This window comes from Dermacentor variabilis, chromosome 4 (assembly GCF_050947875.1).
Source record: "Dermacentor variabilis isolate Ectoservices chromosome 4, ASM5094787v1, whole genome shotgun sequence".
Lineage (NCBI taxonomy): Eukaryota > Metazoa > Arthropoda > Arachnida > Ixodida > Ixodidae > Dermacentor > Dermacentor variabilis.
The window spans coordinates 128,466,535-128,485,152 of NC_134571.1; the positions used below are offsets into that span (position 1 = coordinate 128,466,535).

At 44.3% G+C, this 18,618-nt stretch overlaps 1 protein-coding gene across 2 annotated transcripts in view; it reads left to right on the forward strand.

Moving 5' to 3' along the window:
• Positions 1 to 18,618, forward strand: part of LOC142579761 (condensin-2 complex subunit H2-like) — a 99,669-nt gene that overhangs the window by 13,506 nt on the left and 67,545 nt on the right. For both annotated transcript variants that reach the window (XM_075690311.1, XM_075690312.1), the window contains exons 5-6: positions 487 to 542; positions 6,902 to 6,974. In XM_075690311.1, the coding sequence (XP_075546426.1) occupies positions 487 to 542; positions 6,902 to 6,974 (129 nt within the window). The remainder of the gene's footprint in view (positions 1 to 486; positions 543 to 6,901; positions 6,975 to 18,618) is intronic.

Here is an 18,618-nt window from a genome sequence, read left to right on the forward strand (position 1 = left end):
CTGGTCTTCTGTAAGACTTTCAGATGACTAGGAAAGGTAATTTTGGAACTGTCATCTGCATTGAAAGGCATAAAATAGTGAGCACAAATTTTCTTACCCCTTCATTATGATAGAAGCGCTATTGAATAGGTGGTATTGGTTAGGCACTGGCAAGTTTGCAACTAGCAAGCATGAAGCTAATATGAGACATGAAGGCACCTTGTGAGGGGAGTTGGGTGTTGAGGAGGCTACTAGGAGGTTCAGCCCCTTGTGGTGGCCTGCGCCGTGACAGTAAACCTAAAGTGTGAAAAAGAAAAGAACAATACTGCATCCCTATGTTCACTGTTGCAGGCTAATTGGCATCAGTGTTGTAAGCTGGGTGAAATGCGACTGCAGATTTGATTCTTTCGGCTAATTCATTTTCTTTTAGGCTGTGTGATCAACTCTTGTCAGTTTGTACTTTCTGTAGTGTGGCTTGTTTCACTTCTTGATATTTTTCCTTCACAGGTGGAATATCTCCATTCCCTTGTACAAAAGATGGCGGGAGAAATAGTTCATAACAGGTAACTTTTTTTTTCTTTCCCCGCACATTGCATGCTTCTGCTTGACTACTGTATTGGCCTGAATTGATCTCGGTGCTCCTTGTACTACTTTATTTAATGCTGCTTCTTATGTGATTGCCTTGCTTCTCTGAACGACGCTATTTTATTTGCTACAGGGACGTGATAACAGCAGTTCACTCGGATTTCACTGTCGCCCAACCGCTTATGAGTTGTAGCTCGGGCACGCTCCTTTGGTGAAATGGTGTCGCTCACATTGAGCATCCATTCGCCACTTTTTACGGCACATTATATTTTACATTGGGGGTTCTCTTTTCCTAGGGTTTTACCAAAGCTTGCACAATATAAGAAAAGTAACATCACACTGCACTTCCTTATCTGGATGTTAGTGTTTCAAAAGTAAATTTTCGCTTAATGAAACGTATGTTCCTGCTTAAAAAAAAAAAAAAATCTGTAAGCCATGGCGTGCCAACATCAGTCAGATGCTCGATGCTTATTGATTTCATTTGTGAGTTTCAGCATATCAGTGTAACACAGAGGGCTATGAAAGATGCTGTAGTTCAAGGCTTTGGACTAAACAATGTCCTCGCAAAATATGCAGGTGAGTAAAGAGGCCGAAAAAGAATGCGTAAGTCATTTGCCCTGCTGTTCTCCTGGGTCCTGCAGACGTTCTTCCACTAGCATGTTTACTCTGAATCAGAACAAATTAACACCACTTTTTACTGTTAGAAGGGTCCTGACTGTTCTTGGCATTCCATGGCTTATTGCTTCTTTGTAGCAAAAATGTAGCCTTTGTTCTACGAGACAGTTCAAATGGTCAGTTTAGTCAACAGTCTTTATTTTCCAATTTATATTTTTGTTGCAATCTTTGGACCTTCTTTTACCTCATGGTGAAATATAACAAATTATGTGGTAGAAATCGAGAAAACAGCACACTCCTTGTGTGCAGTCATCAAAACCTGCGAGAAAATCCAGCTTTGGTAGGTGCCATCTCACCGCGGATCGCGTGGGTTTTCGTTGACGCAGTGCCGCCATCTTGGTATTGCTTTAAATAAGAGTGATGGGAGCTTAAGATAGCTGTAGCGCCGTATTTCTGCACTAGAAAATAAAAGCAAGAAAAGTGATCGCAAAGAGGGAATGCTAGTGTCGCGATTTGTTACTGCAGTCACATGGCGCACACGGGGTGCTCCTGTTGGCTGACATAGATTTGAGTCACTGGTGCACTTGTTTCGTGCATACTTTGGCAGCGGGTAAATGCATAGGGGGTGCAGGTGGTGCGATGCTGTGGCTGCCGACAGAGAGGGTCGGTTGCTTGCCCGGCGCGGCGTGCTTTGCTCGGCGTGAAAGGCACTGAGCGCCGCCGTGCGTGCAGACTCGGGAGCTTATCGGCGTGCTCCAAGTGCTCCAGTTTGAAATGCATGCGTTTGTGTCGGGACTGGGAGAAATTTCGAATAAAGGGATAATCCGAGTAAAATGGCTTCGTTATCATGAGGGTTTACCATGGTTAAGATTGCAGCTGGTCAATTTCGATAAAAGTGATCTGGCAACACTGAGCTCAAACTGGCGTGCGAATGTGAACATGCTTAACGTCTTGAGCGTATGAGCCGTTGTAGGCATGGGCACACCTGTAAGAGCTAACCTGGATGTGTCAGCAAGCTTAATATTAGGTAGATAAGTGTTGCTGAACTTTGTAGTGTTCTGTGATCATTTGGTTTTCTCAGTTTTGTTGCACGCATTTCTGTTGCTATCCTGTCTCACTTACCAGCTGCTGTTTTGTTGCCAAATTTGCCTATTACTAATGCTTATGTGAGATTGTGCGGGCTTTCCTCGTATCTTACTGTCTTTTCTCTTTTCTTTCCTTGCCTGCTTTTTCTTCTCCACGCAGATCATCGAAGTTTTGTGAAAACAGTATGCAGTAGGTTCGCAAGGCATTCTCTTTTTTTTCTATTCGCGTCTTCTTAAAACCACAACTTTTGTGCAGTGTGTGTTACCGGGTTTGAAATGAAAGTAAAGTGACCTTGGCTTATCTGTACTTTTTTCTTTATTTTTTTACGTATTTGAAGTTTCTGGGGAAAAGAAAGAACACTAGTATCCCTTTCAAAAAACATGCAGGCACCAGAGAAACTTGTTTCACTGAAGTTTTGGCCAAACAGACAAGCTCTGAACCTACTGGAGGCTTAACAGAAGCTTCAGAACGGCTCTGTTCATCAGGGACTTTAGCTCAAATGAGGCGGTGGAACAAATGTTGGGCATGGGTAATACTAAAAATTCTTACACCCCAATCTGATGGGCAAATTTAGTGTTATACTGAGAAAGTGCTCTTTGTTACAGAAAGTTTCTCTGTGACGGCGTGGTGCTAGACAGGAAAGAAAAGTCATTTTAAATTGGTGTGAGCAATGCTCGGTGAATCAGTTGGCATGCTATATTTATTTAGATATTTATTTGTATATTTCAGAGTGAAACCTCTGTTATACGACTTCCTTGAGACCAAGCAAGAATGTCATATAATCCGGGCAACATATAATATGGCCAACAAAAGTTATGTCTTAAAACAGAACTTTGCGTGGCAAAGTTGCGAGGAGGTTCAATTTAAACTATAGGCTAATGCTTTACAGGACTCTGAAACCAAGCCAACAAAAAAGTAAATGTGATAAGAATGCTGCAGTGCAGCTGCCAGTCATGCTGTATTGGAGGAATTTAGCATACCGTGTACTGCGGTATGCATCCACCAACATGCTAAAATGCTTTTTTTTTTATCTACTTACTTTAAAAAAATTGATCTTATAGGCTTTCTTTGAACGATGCAGGAAGAGCTTTCTTTTTTAGTGCAGCAGCGTTTGAAAGGAGGTCACCAATGGCATTGCCTGCTCAGATGAGCCTCTAAATTTTGTCGTTGCTGTGTAGCACATCTGCGAACCTAGGCACAGACATGGCAGCATCTGTGGTGTCGTCATTGTCTCAGGTGGCAGGGTCTTTGCATGAGGCAATTCTTCCTTGCATGTCCCGTTTCCTATGACGACCCACACTAAACCGTGAACCCAATGACAGACGCAGGTCAAGTTTTGTGTGCTTTCGTCTAGACAGGATTTTCTGAGCTGCATGCATAAACATGCATATCTGATACAATCTGCGTGCCTTCCAGTGGTTAATCAGTTTGATCTTCACCCGGGCTTCCACGCTTTCCATACGTTTTCACGAGAATCGACACTGGACACTTCGAAATACTGTCAAACCTCGATATAAGAATCTTTGATTTAAAGAAATTCAAGGTTCTAAAATAGGTTCTATAATAAAGTGCCGAACAGTTTGATAGGTAGACTTGAGAGGTTCACCTATCGAAACGTTGGACAGCCTTTCTGATTCACTTTCTCTTTATTTATGTAACTTCTATCCCACAGTGTGCTATTCCATCTGTCAGCCGCCTTCCTAAGCGTGTATGTACTTAGGCACTTGCAAAATGTGAGAGCCACTTGGATTCTTTTTTTTAGGCATTATGACTTAGCAGTGCGACAGGCAGCAGCAAATGCAGAGATGTCCTGGCCCTGGTTGTTCAGTGGAACTCTGCTGATACTGCAGTATCTAAAATCTTGAGGTCATGCTGATGCAAAACCTCGGATCTGCACACCGTTGAGTACGTTTTGAATGACAAAAACAAGGTAGGGGAGGGCAGTGAGGGCACGGTACAGGCAGAATTTGGCGATGTCTTCGTAGACAATGTAGTCAACACAATTTTGTGGATAAGATTCATGAAGAGAGGCCCTTTAAACCGCACAAACAGTCCAAGCCTTTTGTAAAGCCTGTTGCACAGAGTTATCTTAGAGGGCGTCATTGTAATTTGCATGCTCTCCATCTTTGCTGCTTTTAACCGCGTGTCTTCGTGAAGCTGAAGATTTTTTTGTGCGTTGCTTATTCCAATCAGCCATGCAAGAACAGGCACTTAAACTAATGGCCAGCTACCCTGAGGATAATAAGATTAAGTACTGAATAATGTAATCTTGCACTTAGCTGTGCTGGCTTAATAAACCTGCTTGATTGCATGCATTATTTACGATTTTTTTTGTTCTCTCATAACTAGCCGTATTTACTCGATTCTAACGCGCCCTCGATTGTAACGTACACCCACTTTCCGTGACCAAAAAATAAAAAAATGAAAACCTCGATTGTAACCGCACCGATTTTCCATGACCAAAAAAAAAGAAAAGTGCAATACCGCATACCTCGTGCTTTCATGTAAAAATACTATTTTCTCTCATTTGGAAAAAACAGTGTCCCAATACACTAAAGTTGCAATGAATAAAAACACAAATGGAAGTGGTGTACCTTGCTGCCAAGATTTTCATTGCGCCGGTACGAGTCGTGTGGGGCAATAGATATCACTCGTCATTGCTATCAGACAGCTCCTTATCACTATCAACAGACCAAAGCATTTCATCCTCGGTGCCGTCCATGGCATTCGAAATCCTGCACTTTTTAAAGGCCTTGTTGACCATGGCAGACGGGTTTGTGCACCATGCATCTTTCACCCATCCAGCAAAGTCCTGCAGTGAGGCGCGCTTAATTTTATTGGCGGGCGTGAATTCGTGGCAGCCACTGACAAGCCATTCGGTGTAGAGCGCCCGAATTCTATCTTTCACTGGTTTGTTCAAACAAACATCGAGCAGCTGGAGCTGCGGTGTCATGCCGCAGGGTATCACGACAAGGTTGGTGTTGCATGCAGCCAGCTTGTCCTTGATGTCAAGGTAGTAGTGCCTGAATGCGTTGAGCACAAGCATTCCATGCAGACCCAAACTGCCTCCGGGTCTCTTTCGCCAAACGTTATCAATCCAGTCAGCGATCAAGTCTGTGGTCACCCAACCCTTTTCATTGGTGCACAGTCACGCCACTCGGAAACACGATTCCATTCGGGAGCATGTTCCGTCTGAAGATAAGATACGGGGGCAGCTTGTGCCCATCCGCAGTGCAACAAAACATTGCGGCGACTAGTTTTTTTCGTGGCCCGAAGACAAAACGCGCACTTGCTTCACCCCTTTCTTTTCAACGGTTGTGGTGGCAGGCATGTCAAAGTAGAATGGTGTCTGATTGGCATTTCCATTCTGTCCGAAGTGGTAGCCGTTTCTGTGGCGCAACTTCAAAACGTGCTGCTGAAAACTGTGCAATTTTTCTTCATGTTCTTTGGGCAATTTTTGGCATATCCCTGTCCGCCTTTGAAGAGAGAAGCCTTTTCATAAAATTTGATCGCCAGCACCTGCTCGCTTTGAAGTCACTCTGTATTAGCCCTTTCTGTAGAGCTAACTGCATCGCCCATACTTTGAGCAGATTGGTCGTCGCAGGCCGCTGTGTGGCTCGCTGCTTTTGCATGTATTCCTCGAGCAGCTCTTCTATTTCGGCGGAGCGGCCCTGCTTCGGTCTACTGAAATCCTTCCTTGCTGCTTTGCTGGCGAAAATATTCTCCTTCTGTTTGCGCAAGTCCCGCATGCAAGCTTCAGGTACTCCGAACGCTCGTGGTGTGGCCCGATTTCCGTCTGTCTTGGCGTGCATGATGATTTTTTTTTTAAATGCGGCATCATGGTAGACTCAGCGCGTCTTCGCAGTCAGCACGTCTTCGCAGTCAGTGCTTCCATGCTGATTGAATAAATGCAGAAAACGGGAAGACAGGTGGTAGACTAGGTTACACGTACAACATGGAGGTATGCACATGGAGCAAGCTATGGCAGCTAGGCTAGGAGCGTGTACGAGGTGGCCACTTCTCGAATGCCGATGGCGATATGGTAATGCATATTTAGGGGTGTACTCGATTCTAACGCGCATGCAAATTTTGTACCCGTTTTATCGAAAAAAAGGTGCGTGTTATTAGATTCGAGTAAATATGGTATCTGAAAAATCCAGCTGGGAAAGGTAATATAGTGCAATTATCAGAATCTTTAGCTCTTGAATTGTGTTTCTACAACGCCGAAGCAATGAAAGTCCAATTTTCGTCCTCTTTGTTGGGTGTGTACACTAGTGTACCACAACTACAGTTAAGCTCCCAATCTAGCAGCTTTTATTTGTTTTACGAAAAATCGGCATTGGTGCCCTGTATCATGAAGATGCCTGAGTGGTGATTCTCAGCCATGAGAAAATAATCATATTGATATCAGTAGGTTGTGTAGGATCAAGTGTACTGAAGGCAAACAAGAACATATGTTGTAACAGTATAGACTGTTAGGTTAGGCTTTATGCTTTGCTTTATGCCTTGCTTTATTCCAGTTATCTTCTGAAAAAATAAGGCATGTTTTTGGTAACATTCTGTGGCTCCTTTACCGATACTTTTGGGTAGCATATCTGTTCATTGTGCTGATTGCTTTGTGCACCACTCGTTGCAGCCTAAAAGGCGACACACAGGAGAATGCCAAAGAAGGCGGCGGCTCATCAGCGCGGCGGAAAAAGGATGACACGGTGAGCTACAGGGCATGGACATTTGGGCAATGAATTCACTGTGCATGGCAGGCACACTGGGCTCAGGCAAATATAATGCCGGTCTTCTTTGAGAAATTTTCAGCAATAATGTGTACCTTGCTTTGTGTTCACTCGGTATCACCCTCAGGCGTTTATTTTCTACTACGGTAGAATCTAGTTAACTTGGCACTCCAAGTAGGCACCAGAAATTTATTCGAAAACAGAGTTCGAACTAAAGAGAGCCCCTTTAAATATAGCGCCCGATCAATTGTGTGGTACCGCATGCAAAAGCAAAACTGTCACTGGGCTCGCATTGAAAAAGTCTTTCCTCCATCAGTATGTGACATGTGCCGAAATAAGCCTAGGTTTCATATTAAGTCCAAGTACGACAGGATTGTGCCTCACGCTCCATTTGCTGCGGGTGCGAGGGTGGGCAGAGAACGATGGCTTGACGCGCGCCTTACTTCCATGTGTCAAATGCTGGAGACGACGTGATCAAGCATGTACTGGGAGATGTGCGTAGGCAATGTGGTCAAGCGTGCGTGCGTGTGAAGGGGACAGAAACTTGACCAAGCATGCACTAGGAGGAGGGAGGGAAGGAGGGGGGGAGGCACATATGTAACGCTTAGTAACCTGATCAAGAGCGCATAAATAACTCCTTCCTGCTCCTTTCAAGGCAGATGGGAAAGGAGTGGCACGTTCTTCATGCTCTTTGTCTTGGCTCCTCGTGCCTCTTTCCTGCTCATTTTTATGGCACATGTCATTACGGTAGCTGGCGGCGCATCGTACCTTCGCCTTTGGCCTGGGTTTGTTCGAAAAGCAGTGCATGGGAGTGAGAAATCTTGTTCGAAATGACTGTTGCATAGTTCTTGGAGTTTGAATTCGATGGAGTTTTTCTCGATTCAGATTTACATAGGACTTTGCTGGGACCTAGAGAGCATTTCGAATTATCCGTCAATTCGAATGAGAAGATTTTGAATTATCGGGATTTCTTTGTAAAGGTATAAATTCGCATGCAAACAAGGCAAAAGCAACCAGAATGTGTTGCTGTGCTTTCTGGTTTACCTGCATTTGTGACAGTGGCTTAGAGGCTAACTCTAGCAAAATTTTGGACCGCGTAAGAAGCCTTGTTTTACATAGTGTGGATATGGAGCAGGCCCTTCATGCCGAATTTCACGTCTTAGTTATAAGTGGATGCATGATGAAAAATAAACAAAAACATTTTTGATACCGAAACTGAACAAAACGCCACCATTACAGCTTGTTACAAGTAAACCAGACTGTTGAGAATGACGCTGTCTCCTTGGCGTCACCTCCTATAATTATGCAGTGCCTGTGGCATGCTGGGACATGTTGAGACAGGTGGTATATTGGGACTTAGGTCATATCCGCTAATTACCAGGTGAATGTGTTGTGTGCTTATGTGCTAGTTAAGGGCTATTTATAAGAAAATTAGACAATTGCCAGCTTTGCAACTTTGCTAGGATTGCTTCTTTAGTATATAGTAGTCATTTGAAGTCAATATCTGATTTTTCTGACTCCCTAGAGGCTGCAAAAATGTCAGAAAAATCGGGCACAACAAATATATGAATGCATGCATTTTATTGCCCCTAGTGGCTCAAATCACCACAGGCAAATCCAAAATAGCACTGAATGCCTGCCAGTGAGCTTACTAGGTTTGCCGGGGCTCACACTGTGACCAGCGATGGTGCGTGCATGCGTGTATAATTAAGGCATAATGTTATGTGCCGTGACAGTTTCCTCTTTCCAATCTTGGTGTGTTTCATTGCAATCAATACATGCTTCTATTGCGGCAAAGCTGACTTTTGGGAATTGGAATTGTGTAACGTGCTATGCTTTCTACGCTTCGAAGCCATCAGCGTGGATTACAAAGGCCGAGCCAGCACCACTGCTGAGCAACGAATTCTTTCGATGAAGAGCATGGCACTGAATAGCTGGAAGCATGGTAGCGAATGTCAAAAGTAGCTAGGCCTAGCGCTTAATTACCATGGTGGTGGTTACGGCTTCTAGCTGATCGGCATGTGAGAATGCCGGTTCGAAGCTGCGAGATAATCAAGCGGCGTTGATGGCTTCGATTAATACCATTTCTTTACTGCAGCCACAGCAAGAAGTCCGGAAAACAGAACGCCAAAGGGCTTTTACATCTGAAAATTCAGACATTCTTGTATGTTGGCACTATGGGGTATGCCAAAGGAGCTGCCCACAGATTAGGATGTAATGACTGAACAGCTCACATGCGCCCATTTCATGAGCAGTTGTCTGTAGCTCTTGTTTTCTTGAACCTTTGCTTCTGATTCTCTATATGGCATCAAGGCAGAATGCATTTGTACTAATGTATAATTCTCGTATTCCTGAAATGTCAGAAAGTCAGCCTCGTCATTATACGTACTATAAACAGTCAGATGAATGAATTGTTGACGGAGAAGCTTCCACAGATGCTGCCTGCTGCTTTCCACTGCCTGTACGGTTGCTGCTGGATATCTGGATGTCCATTGTGGTTACTATGCTCCATTTCATACATAACAGGCAACTCTATGAAGGTTTGGGAAACATCGTGCTGCTTGCATTCGCAAATCAAGAGATTGTGCAACACATGTGAAAGAAAGCTACGGGCCTGTTGTAATTTGGTGCAACACGAAATGTCATACTTCTATGCTTGAAAATATGACATATTTGTGACATGGAAGGCATCGCAGATTGGAACCTATTTACCACCAAATGAGCACAGTGGCACATCCCTGCGACCAGTGGCCACAGCACACCCCTTGTGCCCGTGACCTAAACATAGTGCATTGCATACTGGAAGCACAAATGCCCACAGATTACCTTGATATAACGAACCTAGATTTAACAAAGTCTGCAATGTAACAAGCTATTTTCATTTCCTGATCTTAGTTCCATTGAAAACCATCTATTCTTTCCTGCCGCTTAATGAAGTTTTCGGTCATTTCAAGCATGTATTTAATGCTTGCGTGGCTACTAAATTTAGCAAAAAGTAGAATTGTTGGCCATGGAAGAAGTAAATATTTGAAATAAGCTTCTGCATGAGAAGTTTGAGGGGCAAAAAACACCATCGTGCGACCAGGATAATTGCATTGCTGGAAGCGCGTGTGCAGGAGCGCGGTAAGCAGGAAACACCGCTGCGCCATCTATTGTGTTGGTAAAGAACTGGCAGTTGGCCGCAAGGCCAACTTCCAGAGCCAGAAATGTGTATTGTCAGGCATGTGTGACCCCAGTGACAATTCAGTCAGTGCAAGGGCATGGGGTTGAGCGAGCGGCAACATGATCAAGCACACGGAGGGGGCTAGGCAGGAGATGCGTGCTCACTGTGGTTTCACATGGCAAAGCTGGACGCGGGCACTGCCTACGAGTCCTGTCTTTGAGGTAACGCGCTGTCCTTGCATGTGTTTAGTGCTGGAGATCGCGTAATCTTGAGTTTCGGAGATGTGAAAGGCAGACGAAGCATTTTGTCCCTTCTGCCTGCGCTTTTCATCACGCCAGTATTGTGGTAGTGAGAGTTTGCGGTCATTGAGTGATATCTGTTCATGTTTGCCAGTGAGCTAACGCCATCGTGCTTGCTCATTTAATAGTTAGTAAGTGAATGTTTACTGAAATTTATACATGCTGATAAACTTTTCATTAGTTGATAAATTGATTAATTTTCATTAGTTGTCTAATATTTTGCTATTGTTATCAATGCTTTGCCTTTTGGGCGAAAATGTGACCTCTTTACTGATATAATTAATGCTAAAAAGAGTGCGAAAGTACTACCGAAACTTCAAATGCCATATCGGACCTTGCTTAATTTCTCGAATATGACTTACTCGTAATGTTACAAATTTACCACAAATATGGTAGTCATGAACAACAGGTTGTCATCCGTCTCCTCGTCCTCATGCAATTTTAAAGCGAAACTTTTTGTGGCGTTTGACAGGTTTTGATGCTGCATTGGTTGGACCTGGGTGTGAAGATTGGTCTGCTGATAACGTTGTCCCAGGGCAGGCGGCACTGTTAGTTTCGTACTGCCGATGCGTATCATTGACATGGCATAAAACCATATGTTTGGTCTCTGACTCTAAAATTAAACAAAATTAATTCTTTTTTTGTCATTGAAATTCATTTTTTCTGATTGCCTGATAATTTTCAAATCATTATGGACCTTTCCGTCTTAGAAAAATGGGTCGGTGACTGTACTTATTTGCATGAAATATCAAATTTCAATACAGTGTAGTAAAGTGCTGATCTTCTTGACTTCGTCATATTGAAGTTCTGCGCCTTGTTTGTTTTGGTCTGGGAGGATGGCACAAGTGCTGGCCTATCAGCAATGCATTTAGTGTCTGCAACTTATCCCCAAACTGTGTGTTTTCTAGCTTTCTGCAGTGCTCTGTCACCACTCGCCTCCTCTCTCTTTTCTACTTTTGAAACAGGCTTTCTTAATCTCCTTTCTCTGCTAGGTGTTAGTGTTAAACGTGCACACTGCTGTGCTATTAACTGAAGAACTATTGTTGCGAAGGAACAAACTGTGCTCATTGAACTTGCGAAATTTGCAAATCCTGGCAGCAGTCGCACCGAACACGTCGTCAAAGTGCGTCAAATCATTACCTGCTGCTGGGAGAAAGTGCGCTAGGCCCACTGCTATGCCAAGAGCTTGCAGTATTGCCGGTTTTATGCGAGGGTACGGGTGCTACACTGGCATGGCTGAAGTTAAGGTTACCGCTAAGGCCCCTAAAACAAGTTTTCAAGGTGGCGCCACTCCTCCTTTCCTGCTTGTTTCCTCCTCCTGTACGAATGTGCCCCTAAGAAAGCTCAAAGCTAATCAAGGCATGCGGAAGAATATAACTATTTGTTACTTACTTACACGTGCATTATAATTACTTCCTTTATAAAACATTATTTGACACACAAAGGAAGTATTCATTTAGTTTCTAGTACAAGGTATATTATATAAAAAAGCATAATCTGTGCAGTCTAACTGAACACTTTGCAGGATGTATCTTACACCAATAGGCATGGCGTCTCGCATTTGCCTGTTTCAGTCCAAATTCATTCTTGTTATACCTCGGTCACACGGCACGTGTAATGTCATTCACAGTAAATGACATTCATACCGAATGTCATTGCGGTCTTGTGTTCCCTGTGTACACAGGTATACAAAATGGTATTCGCAATTGATGGCGATGTTTATGGGCACCTTGTGCATGCAGGCACTCAGCAATCGACATGTATACTTTCAGGTTGCGCTTTGCCCTGTGCAAATTGACAAATCGACGAGGTGGTCTTCCCACATTTCCAGCAGCGCGCGTGTCTCGTCGTCGGTCCAGTGCGCTTTTCACTTCTCCTTCTCCGCTAACGAAGCTGCAGAGTTGACTTTCATGATTGGTGGATAGGCTTTAGCACAGCACCACTTTAAATACAATATGTAGAAATGGACAAAAACAACAACAGATGAATATTTGTAAACATTGCCGATAAGAGGTGCTAGCGTCCAGTCAGAGACTGGGAACAAACTTTCTCAACTATCATGCTGTTCGTCATAAAATTATTAAAAAGTTCATAACAGCAACTATGACAACTTTTACTCTGATTACATTTCGTTTTAACTTATCGATCTTGCTATCTTCGAGATTGTACAAGTCGCGCTTGCATGAGTTTGGGAAACTCATTGAATGGGTGAACGTCATTAGCTGTGAATGCAATTCACTATACCTGTGTAGAAGCAACGAAAATGGCATTAAGACGTAATCTCACTCGCTGCAAATAACATTTTTAATTCACTATACCTGTGTAGAAGCAACGAAAATGGCATTAAGACGTAATCTCACTCGCTGCAAATAACATTTTCATGCCGTGTGACAGAGGTATTACTTGCTGTCCAAGAAATAAATGGCGAAATCGGCTTTGTTTAGTCTCCTTTCATTCTGAGGGCAGGACATTAAGTGTGTTTTGTTGTCGTTATTGAGATTAGCTCTAAACATCTCTTGCTTATCTCGACTGCTGTCCGGTTGGTGCTTCCGTGCACTTTAAATTGAAGTGCTTCTGGAAAATTTCTGGAAATGGGTCTCTTGTTGGAAGAGGCAGCATGAAGGTCAATTTGCTTGCTGCTGCTGCCGTGCTTCCTCACTCCAGCGTTTTGACAATGAATTTCTGTGGTCATTGAACAAGATGTGTATAATTTAGTTACTATGCTTATGTTTACAAGTGTATACGACCTAAAAAACTACTATCCTTATTCGTATAGCTGCACACTAATTTGCTACCGCAATCTTTGCCTTTCGGGCAAAACTGCGACTTTTTTTCATAGTTCAAGAAATGATAAATGCCCCTCTAATCCGCCTTTTTAATTTTCCTCTGCTGCCCATGGCCCTGGAAACGTTTTGGAAGGGTGCCGGGGCTGTCGCCTGTTGATTTGTGTATCTGCGCCCACGGCTTATTTTCACATTGTCAGTGGCGCAGATATGCAAGAGCTGTGCCGCCTTTGCTCAACGCTTGTGTGTATGTATGGGTTGCTTGTCTGGTATCGGTGGCCAGCACCTCTCTTGGCAGCCACTTGTAAAAAGCTGCCGCGATGCCGCACCTACAATCTCATAGGCGATGCCTGTCACTGCACCGACGGTGGTCACGTGACTTCAGGCAGGGCAGTGGCGAGCCCTATCCTGCGGTGGTGCCTTGCAACGCATAGCAGGGCAGCTTTTATGGGAAAGCAAGCAACACTCCAGGCATTTATTGAGAGGAGAAACTGCCTGGTCATACAACAGTTTCAGGGCTCCGCTGTGGGCTGCATTTCCCTCTTCGTTCTTAAAAAAGAAAACCAATTGTCTTGAGTGAACTATACTCTGTATCATAAGCAACGTTTAGCAGAGCCAAGGCTGCAAAGTATTGAAACACAAGTGCTTGCGAGCCTTTGCTTCGAGTTGTTGATAAGTTCACTTTTGCCCTGTCATCTGCTAGCTGCCTGGTTAGCTCAGATGGTAGAGTGGCTGCCCCGGAGAGGCGGTGGTCCCGCATTCGAGTCCCGGACCAGGATTAATTTTTATTCAGCTGGCAGGCTTTTCTTTCGAGGAACCCGCATAGGTTTCCTTTGTAGCGATTGCTACGATTGGGTGGATGTCTCATTTTACCTGTATTTAATTAGTTCTCTCCACCTTGCGGGTTTCCGCAGAACTAGTACGTCAAGGTGAATATAATTCGCATGTCTACTCATAAGCCACATTTGCGTACTGTCGCGCAACAACAGATGCTGTGGACCCTTCAGATGCTACAGACGTCGGCAGCCGGCAACAAAAGAGCAAATTAAAACATTTTGATCTGTTTGCCTTGCTCATTGACTGAGGCGCTGGTAGCTTCCCCAGAGCTGCAACGGAGCTTCTGATACAACATGGTACAGCACTGTGTGCCTTTTTTATGCAGCTGCCATGTTGCCATGTTGCACTCTAAAACAAAATTATGTCTAAAAAGGTTGCTCTAAAACACTGTCCTAAGTCTCGGCTATGACTACCCCTTTTTCTTCCGGCAAAAATCCAACCAGATCATTGGCGCGTGCAGACTAGTCTGGAACCTTCAGCGAAATATTAAATTTCACCTCTAGCCATTTAGGACATCACGTCCAAGCAATGCACCAATCACAGATGTGAATGAAAAAAAAATATATATATATATATATATATATATAGAGAGAGAGAGAGAGTAAGCGCACGAGTGAGCATGGCGGCGCAAAGAACAATGAGTGTTGCTACCTCGGAAGCTTTTTTATCTAGGGACCATAGTAGGGCTTCTTATTTTACCTACACTTTGGGCAGGCGTGTGTCCCCATTACCCGCTCTTCGCACCGGGTTGCTTCGTTCCTCTTGGCAGGAGCCCTGCATGTCAATTCTGCTGGTGAAACATAGCTAAGTAACAATTGTAATAACGTTTCATTGTGTATTGGTCTGCGGCTGCTAAAGTGACATCTATTTAAGCCTCCACCCTCGCGCTTCATTTTGTTCCCCTTGGCAGGAACCCCCCAGGTCGGGCCTGGTGGTGAGGCATAGGTGAAAAAACTACTGCAAAAGTGAAAGGGGAAAATGATATAATAATGCGCATTAAAAAACAAAGAAAAGTAATGTTTGAGCACCTATTTGAACGACTGATTACCTAGTCACGAGCATGGTTTTTATCCGCGGTCGTGTGTGCCAGCCAACACAATGCCAACAGGTGTTGGCAGCGCAGCTCGGCTCAGTACAAATGGATGAAAACGTGTCCACAACCGGAGTACCTAGGTCACGGAGCAAGAAACATTTAAGAGAGGAAACTCCGCTGTTTGCAGCGACCAGAAAAGGTCACAAGCCCGCGGAGCCGTTATCGTGCTGGCGGCCTGGAAAGAAATTACCACCGTTGAGAGCGCGCTGGAGCAGCCTCCCCGGGCGCTGCATTTTTTTGTTTTAGCTGTGGCTTCTACGACGCGCCGCATGGCGCCGTCACTGTATACGGCCCCGTCGGCGCATACAACAATTGTGACCTTATCTGATCGCCAGCGCTCGCTCGCGCTGACGGGAGTTTCACCTCCTAAATGTCTTACTCCGTGACCTAGGTGCAGTCTCCACATTTCTTTCTTGCAACTCACGCATGTGCATGTGTCACGAAAATGCGGGTGTATCTTCAAGGTCAGTTAACATAGTCACGAAGGCGAGGCTGAAATGCAGTTCCAAACCAATTAGTAGCGACATCAATTATGGTCATTAAAGCCCCTCAATGATTAAATGTAGCACCATCTCCGCTGTCCTCTATGGCTTCATGCTCGTTTCTCCTTGTGCACTCTCGCCCCTCGGTGGTGGCGCCCCTTTGTCCGTTCAAGTGTGGCAGATGACGCCATGCGTTAAAGGGACCCTGAAACGATTTTGACGGTGTTGTGCAAATGTGCCGAGTCGTTAAGGTAGGTCTTTGTGATCATCAACTGATGCATCTAAGTGCTCTGGGTAAAGCATGTAATTTATTACAAGGTTTTAAAAATGTATGCCACTACCGATCGCAGCACGCTGGTCCCCTGAGTTTTTAACCGCCCCACACCAAGTGATTCGTGGTGGCCATATGACTTCAGTAAGGCGAGCTATCCGATTGGCTGCCCAGGGCACATCATTGATAATTTTTCCAACCTTATGGTGAACAAATGCTCATAGTAGTGGGAGTGTTGGTTAATTTGTTTCTATAAAGATAAGTAACAGAAAGAGATTACTCAAGGACAATTTATCACTGCACTCAAGCACTGGTGGCACACAGCATGTGTCATCTGCTTGTGTTACAGCGTTCTCTGTGTTGATGCGAGCTGCAGGGTCAGGGTTGTTCTCTAGCTTTCTTTTCACGAGTACCATGGATCTCCCCTAGTTGCACTGTGGGCTGCAAATCTAGCGATTGGCAAGATATCAAGCTGCGGCGTTGTGTCCCTCTGCAAGCTAACATGCGAGCAGACTGGCTGCAGTGTGTCGGGCAGTCTGTATGTGATCAGCGCCAACATCTACGCGTTTGCAGTCGTAACTACACACCGACGGATTACCACCACAATAAAGTTTAGCATGTCCGATATTCGGGTAAACGCAAGTGCAAGTCGACTGGCCGTTTTAAGGGATGGGCGGAGACGCAAATGTGAACAGCATGCATGGTGTAGCCACCTGGTGGCACAGAGCTCAACCAAACACAGAGCTAATATAGTAGTAACCAAGTGTATTCTACTTTGCAGCTGATGTAAATTTTGGGAAGGAGCGTAATCTTGAACATGTTGTCTATATTTCACACTTGGTTATAGCAATATTAGCGACTTGTTTGGCTGGTTAAGCTCTGCGCCACCAGTCGGGCGGGCTGTGCAGGCCGATCAGGCCGCTCACGTACATCTACGCTAAAGCTCCTGCACTTTAGTTTGGAGGGGGCTTTAGTTCACGCCTCCACCAATCCGTCAAAATGCCCAGCTCACCTCTGGTTACCGCAATACTGGACATGATTGGCATTGCGTCAGACTGCTCGCAACGCATGCTGCTTGGATAGCTCTCTCTAGGGATTAACGGCCAGGCAGCCAGTGGAGAGGTTGGAGAGGCTTCGCGTGCTGGCTCCAAGACAACCAGAATAGACGACACAATGTCACATCATGACTCGGAGCCAGTGAAGGCAGAGAAAGAAAGCATGGCTAGGGAGGAGGATAACTTGTAATCGTCCATAGCTCTCTTAATATGAGACGCTTCAATTAAATGGTGGCTTGAATGTTGTAGCTGCACCCTTACACGTGTACAAAATTTGTCCGAACAATTTAGGGGACCCTTTAATGCGAGCGGGGTGATAACATTTTAGTTTGACACTTGTTTTAGCTCCTGTTTATTTCCTGTTGCGCTGAAATTGCATCCGTGAGCCTTATTTTAATCTGGTAAGAAGAAAATAGGGCACGAACAAAATTTTAGGGGGGAACATGTAAAACTATGCATGCTTTGGAGCCACGATAGGGATAGCATGGGCACGCGTGTTTGTGTTTCTTTGCATGGGTTTACACTGAGTTTGGTTTGCGAATCGTCGCAAGTAGCTCTGAAGCATGGATGCCCAATGTGTTCATCAGAAATAGAAGCTACAAATCTGTTTTGAGCATCAGTGACTTTAACTGCTAGGTTATACAGCTGCGCCATTAAGTGGTGACTGAAAACCACATCAGCCATTTGAGTATGATGGCTTTGCTTAATGCCTTACAATAAACATTAAAATTTATTGCGTTGGCACTGGATGTGCACTCTGGCTGAAAACCTTGGAGCATTCGGTGATGTTTACGCACGCTTGCACTGACGTGCTACATTATTTATTTATTTATTTATTTCATTTACCTCAGAATGAAAGGGGCACCCTATATTGGTTAGCCAGATTATGAATGGAGTTCACATGTAAGTGCCAGAGCGTGATTTACACCAACATTGTCTGAACAACTTTGTACACTTACTTGTACCGTCCAATTATTTCCTCAGAATGCAGGTGTTGTTTTGAAGACCTTAGTGCTGAGTTTGCGGGTGTTGAAGTTATGTTCACGAAGTAGTTAAGCAAGGAACACACCATTACTACAGTAATGTTGTCTGTAAAGAACTCTCGCGATGCCATCAAAGGCTCAAATTCATTATCCGAAAAATGGTCCTAAACATTCAACAAAACACTAAAAATGTGCTACATAAATTAAACATCATATTCCCTGAAACTGATTTGTCACGGACAAACATTAATGGAAAAGCTCAGTAAAAAGATGGTAAATTTTGATCAAACGAGCAGCGTTCCCCACAGAATTTTCAAACCTGAACTTTTTTTTTTTGCTAAAGTATCATTGCGTGTGAGTCTGATTTGTTTCTTGAGTATTATAACAGTTTACTTGACTCTGTATATTTTTTCACGGCTAAAACACATGCTTAAAAAGAATGTGCCTAAGTTGTTCATAGGTTTTGCGAGGCTATGCTAGGTTTTGCTAAGTTGTTGTCTTGGCGAGCTGGACGCTGGAAGTTTTCGAGCAGTCGCAGGCCAGGATCGCTTCCTCGGTGACGTTGAGCATTCAGGCGCTGACTCTCGTGTTCCCTGAACTGAAACTCGGGATCCTCGGCTCGGTGTCACTTCTTAGCTGCAGCTTCAGCGTAGTGTT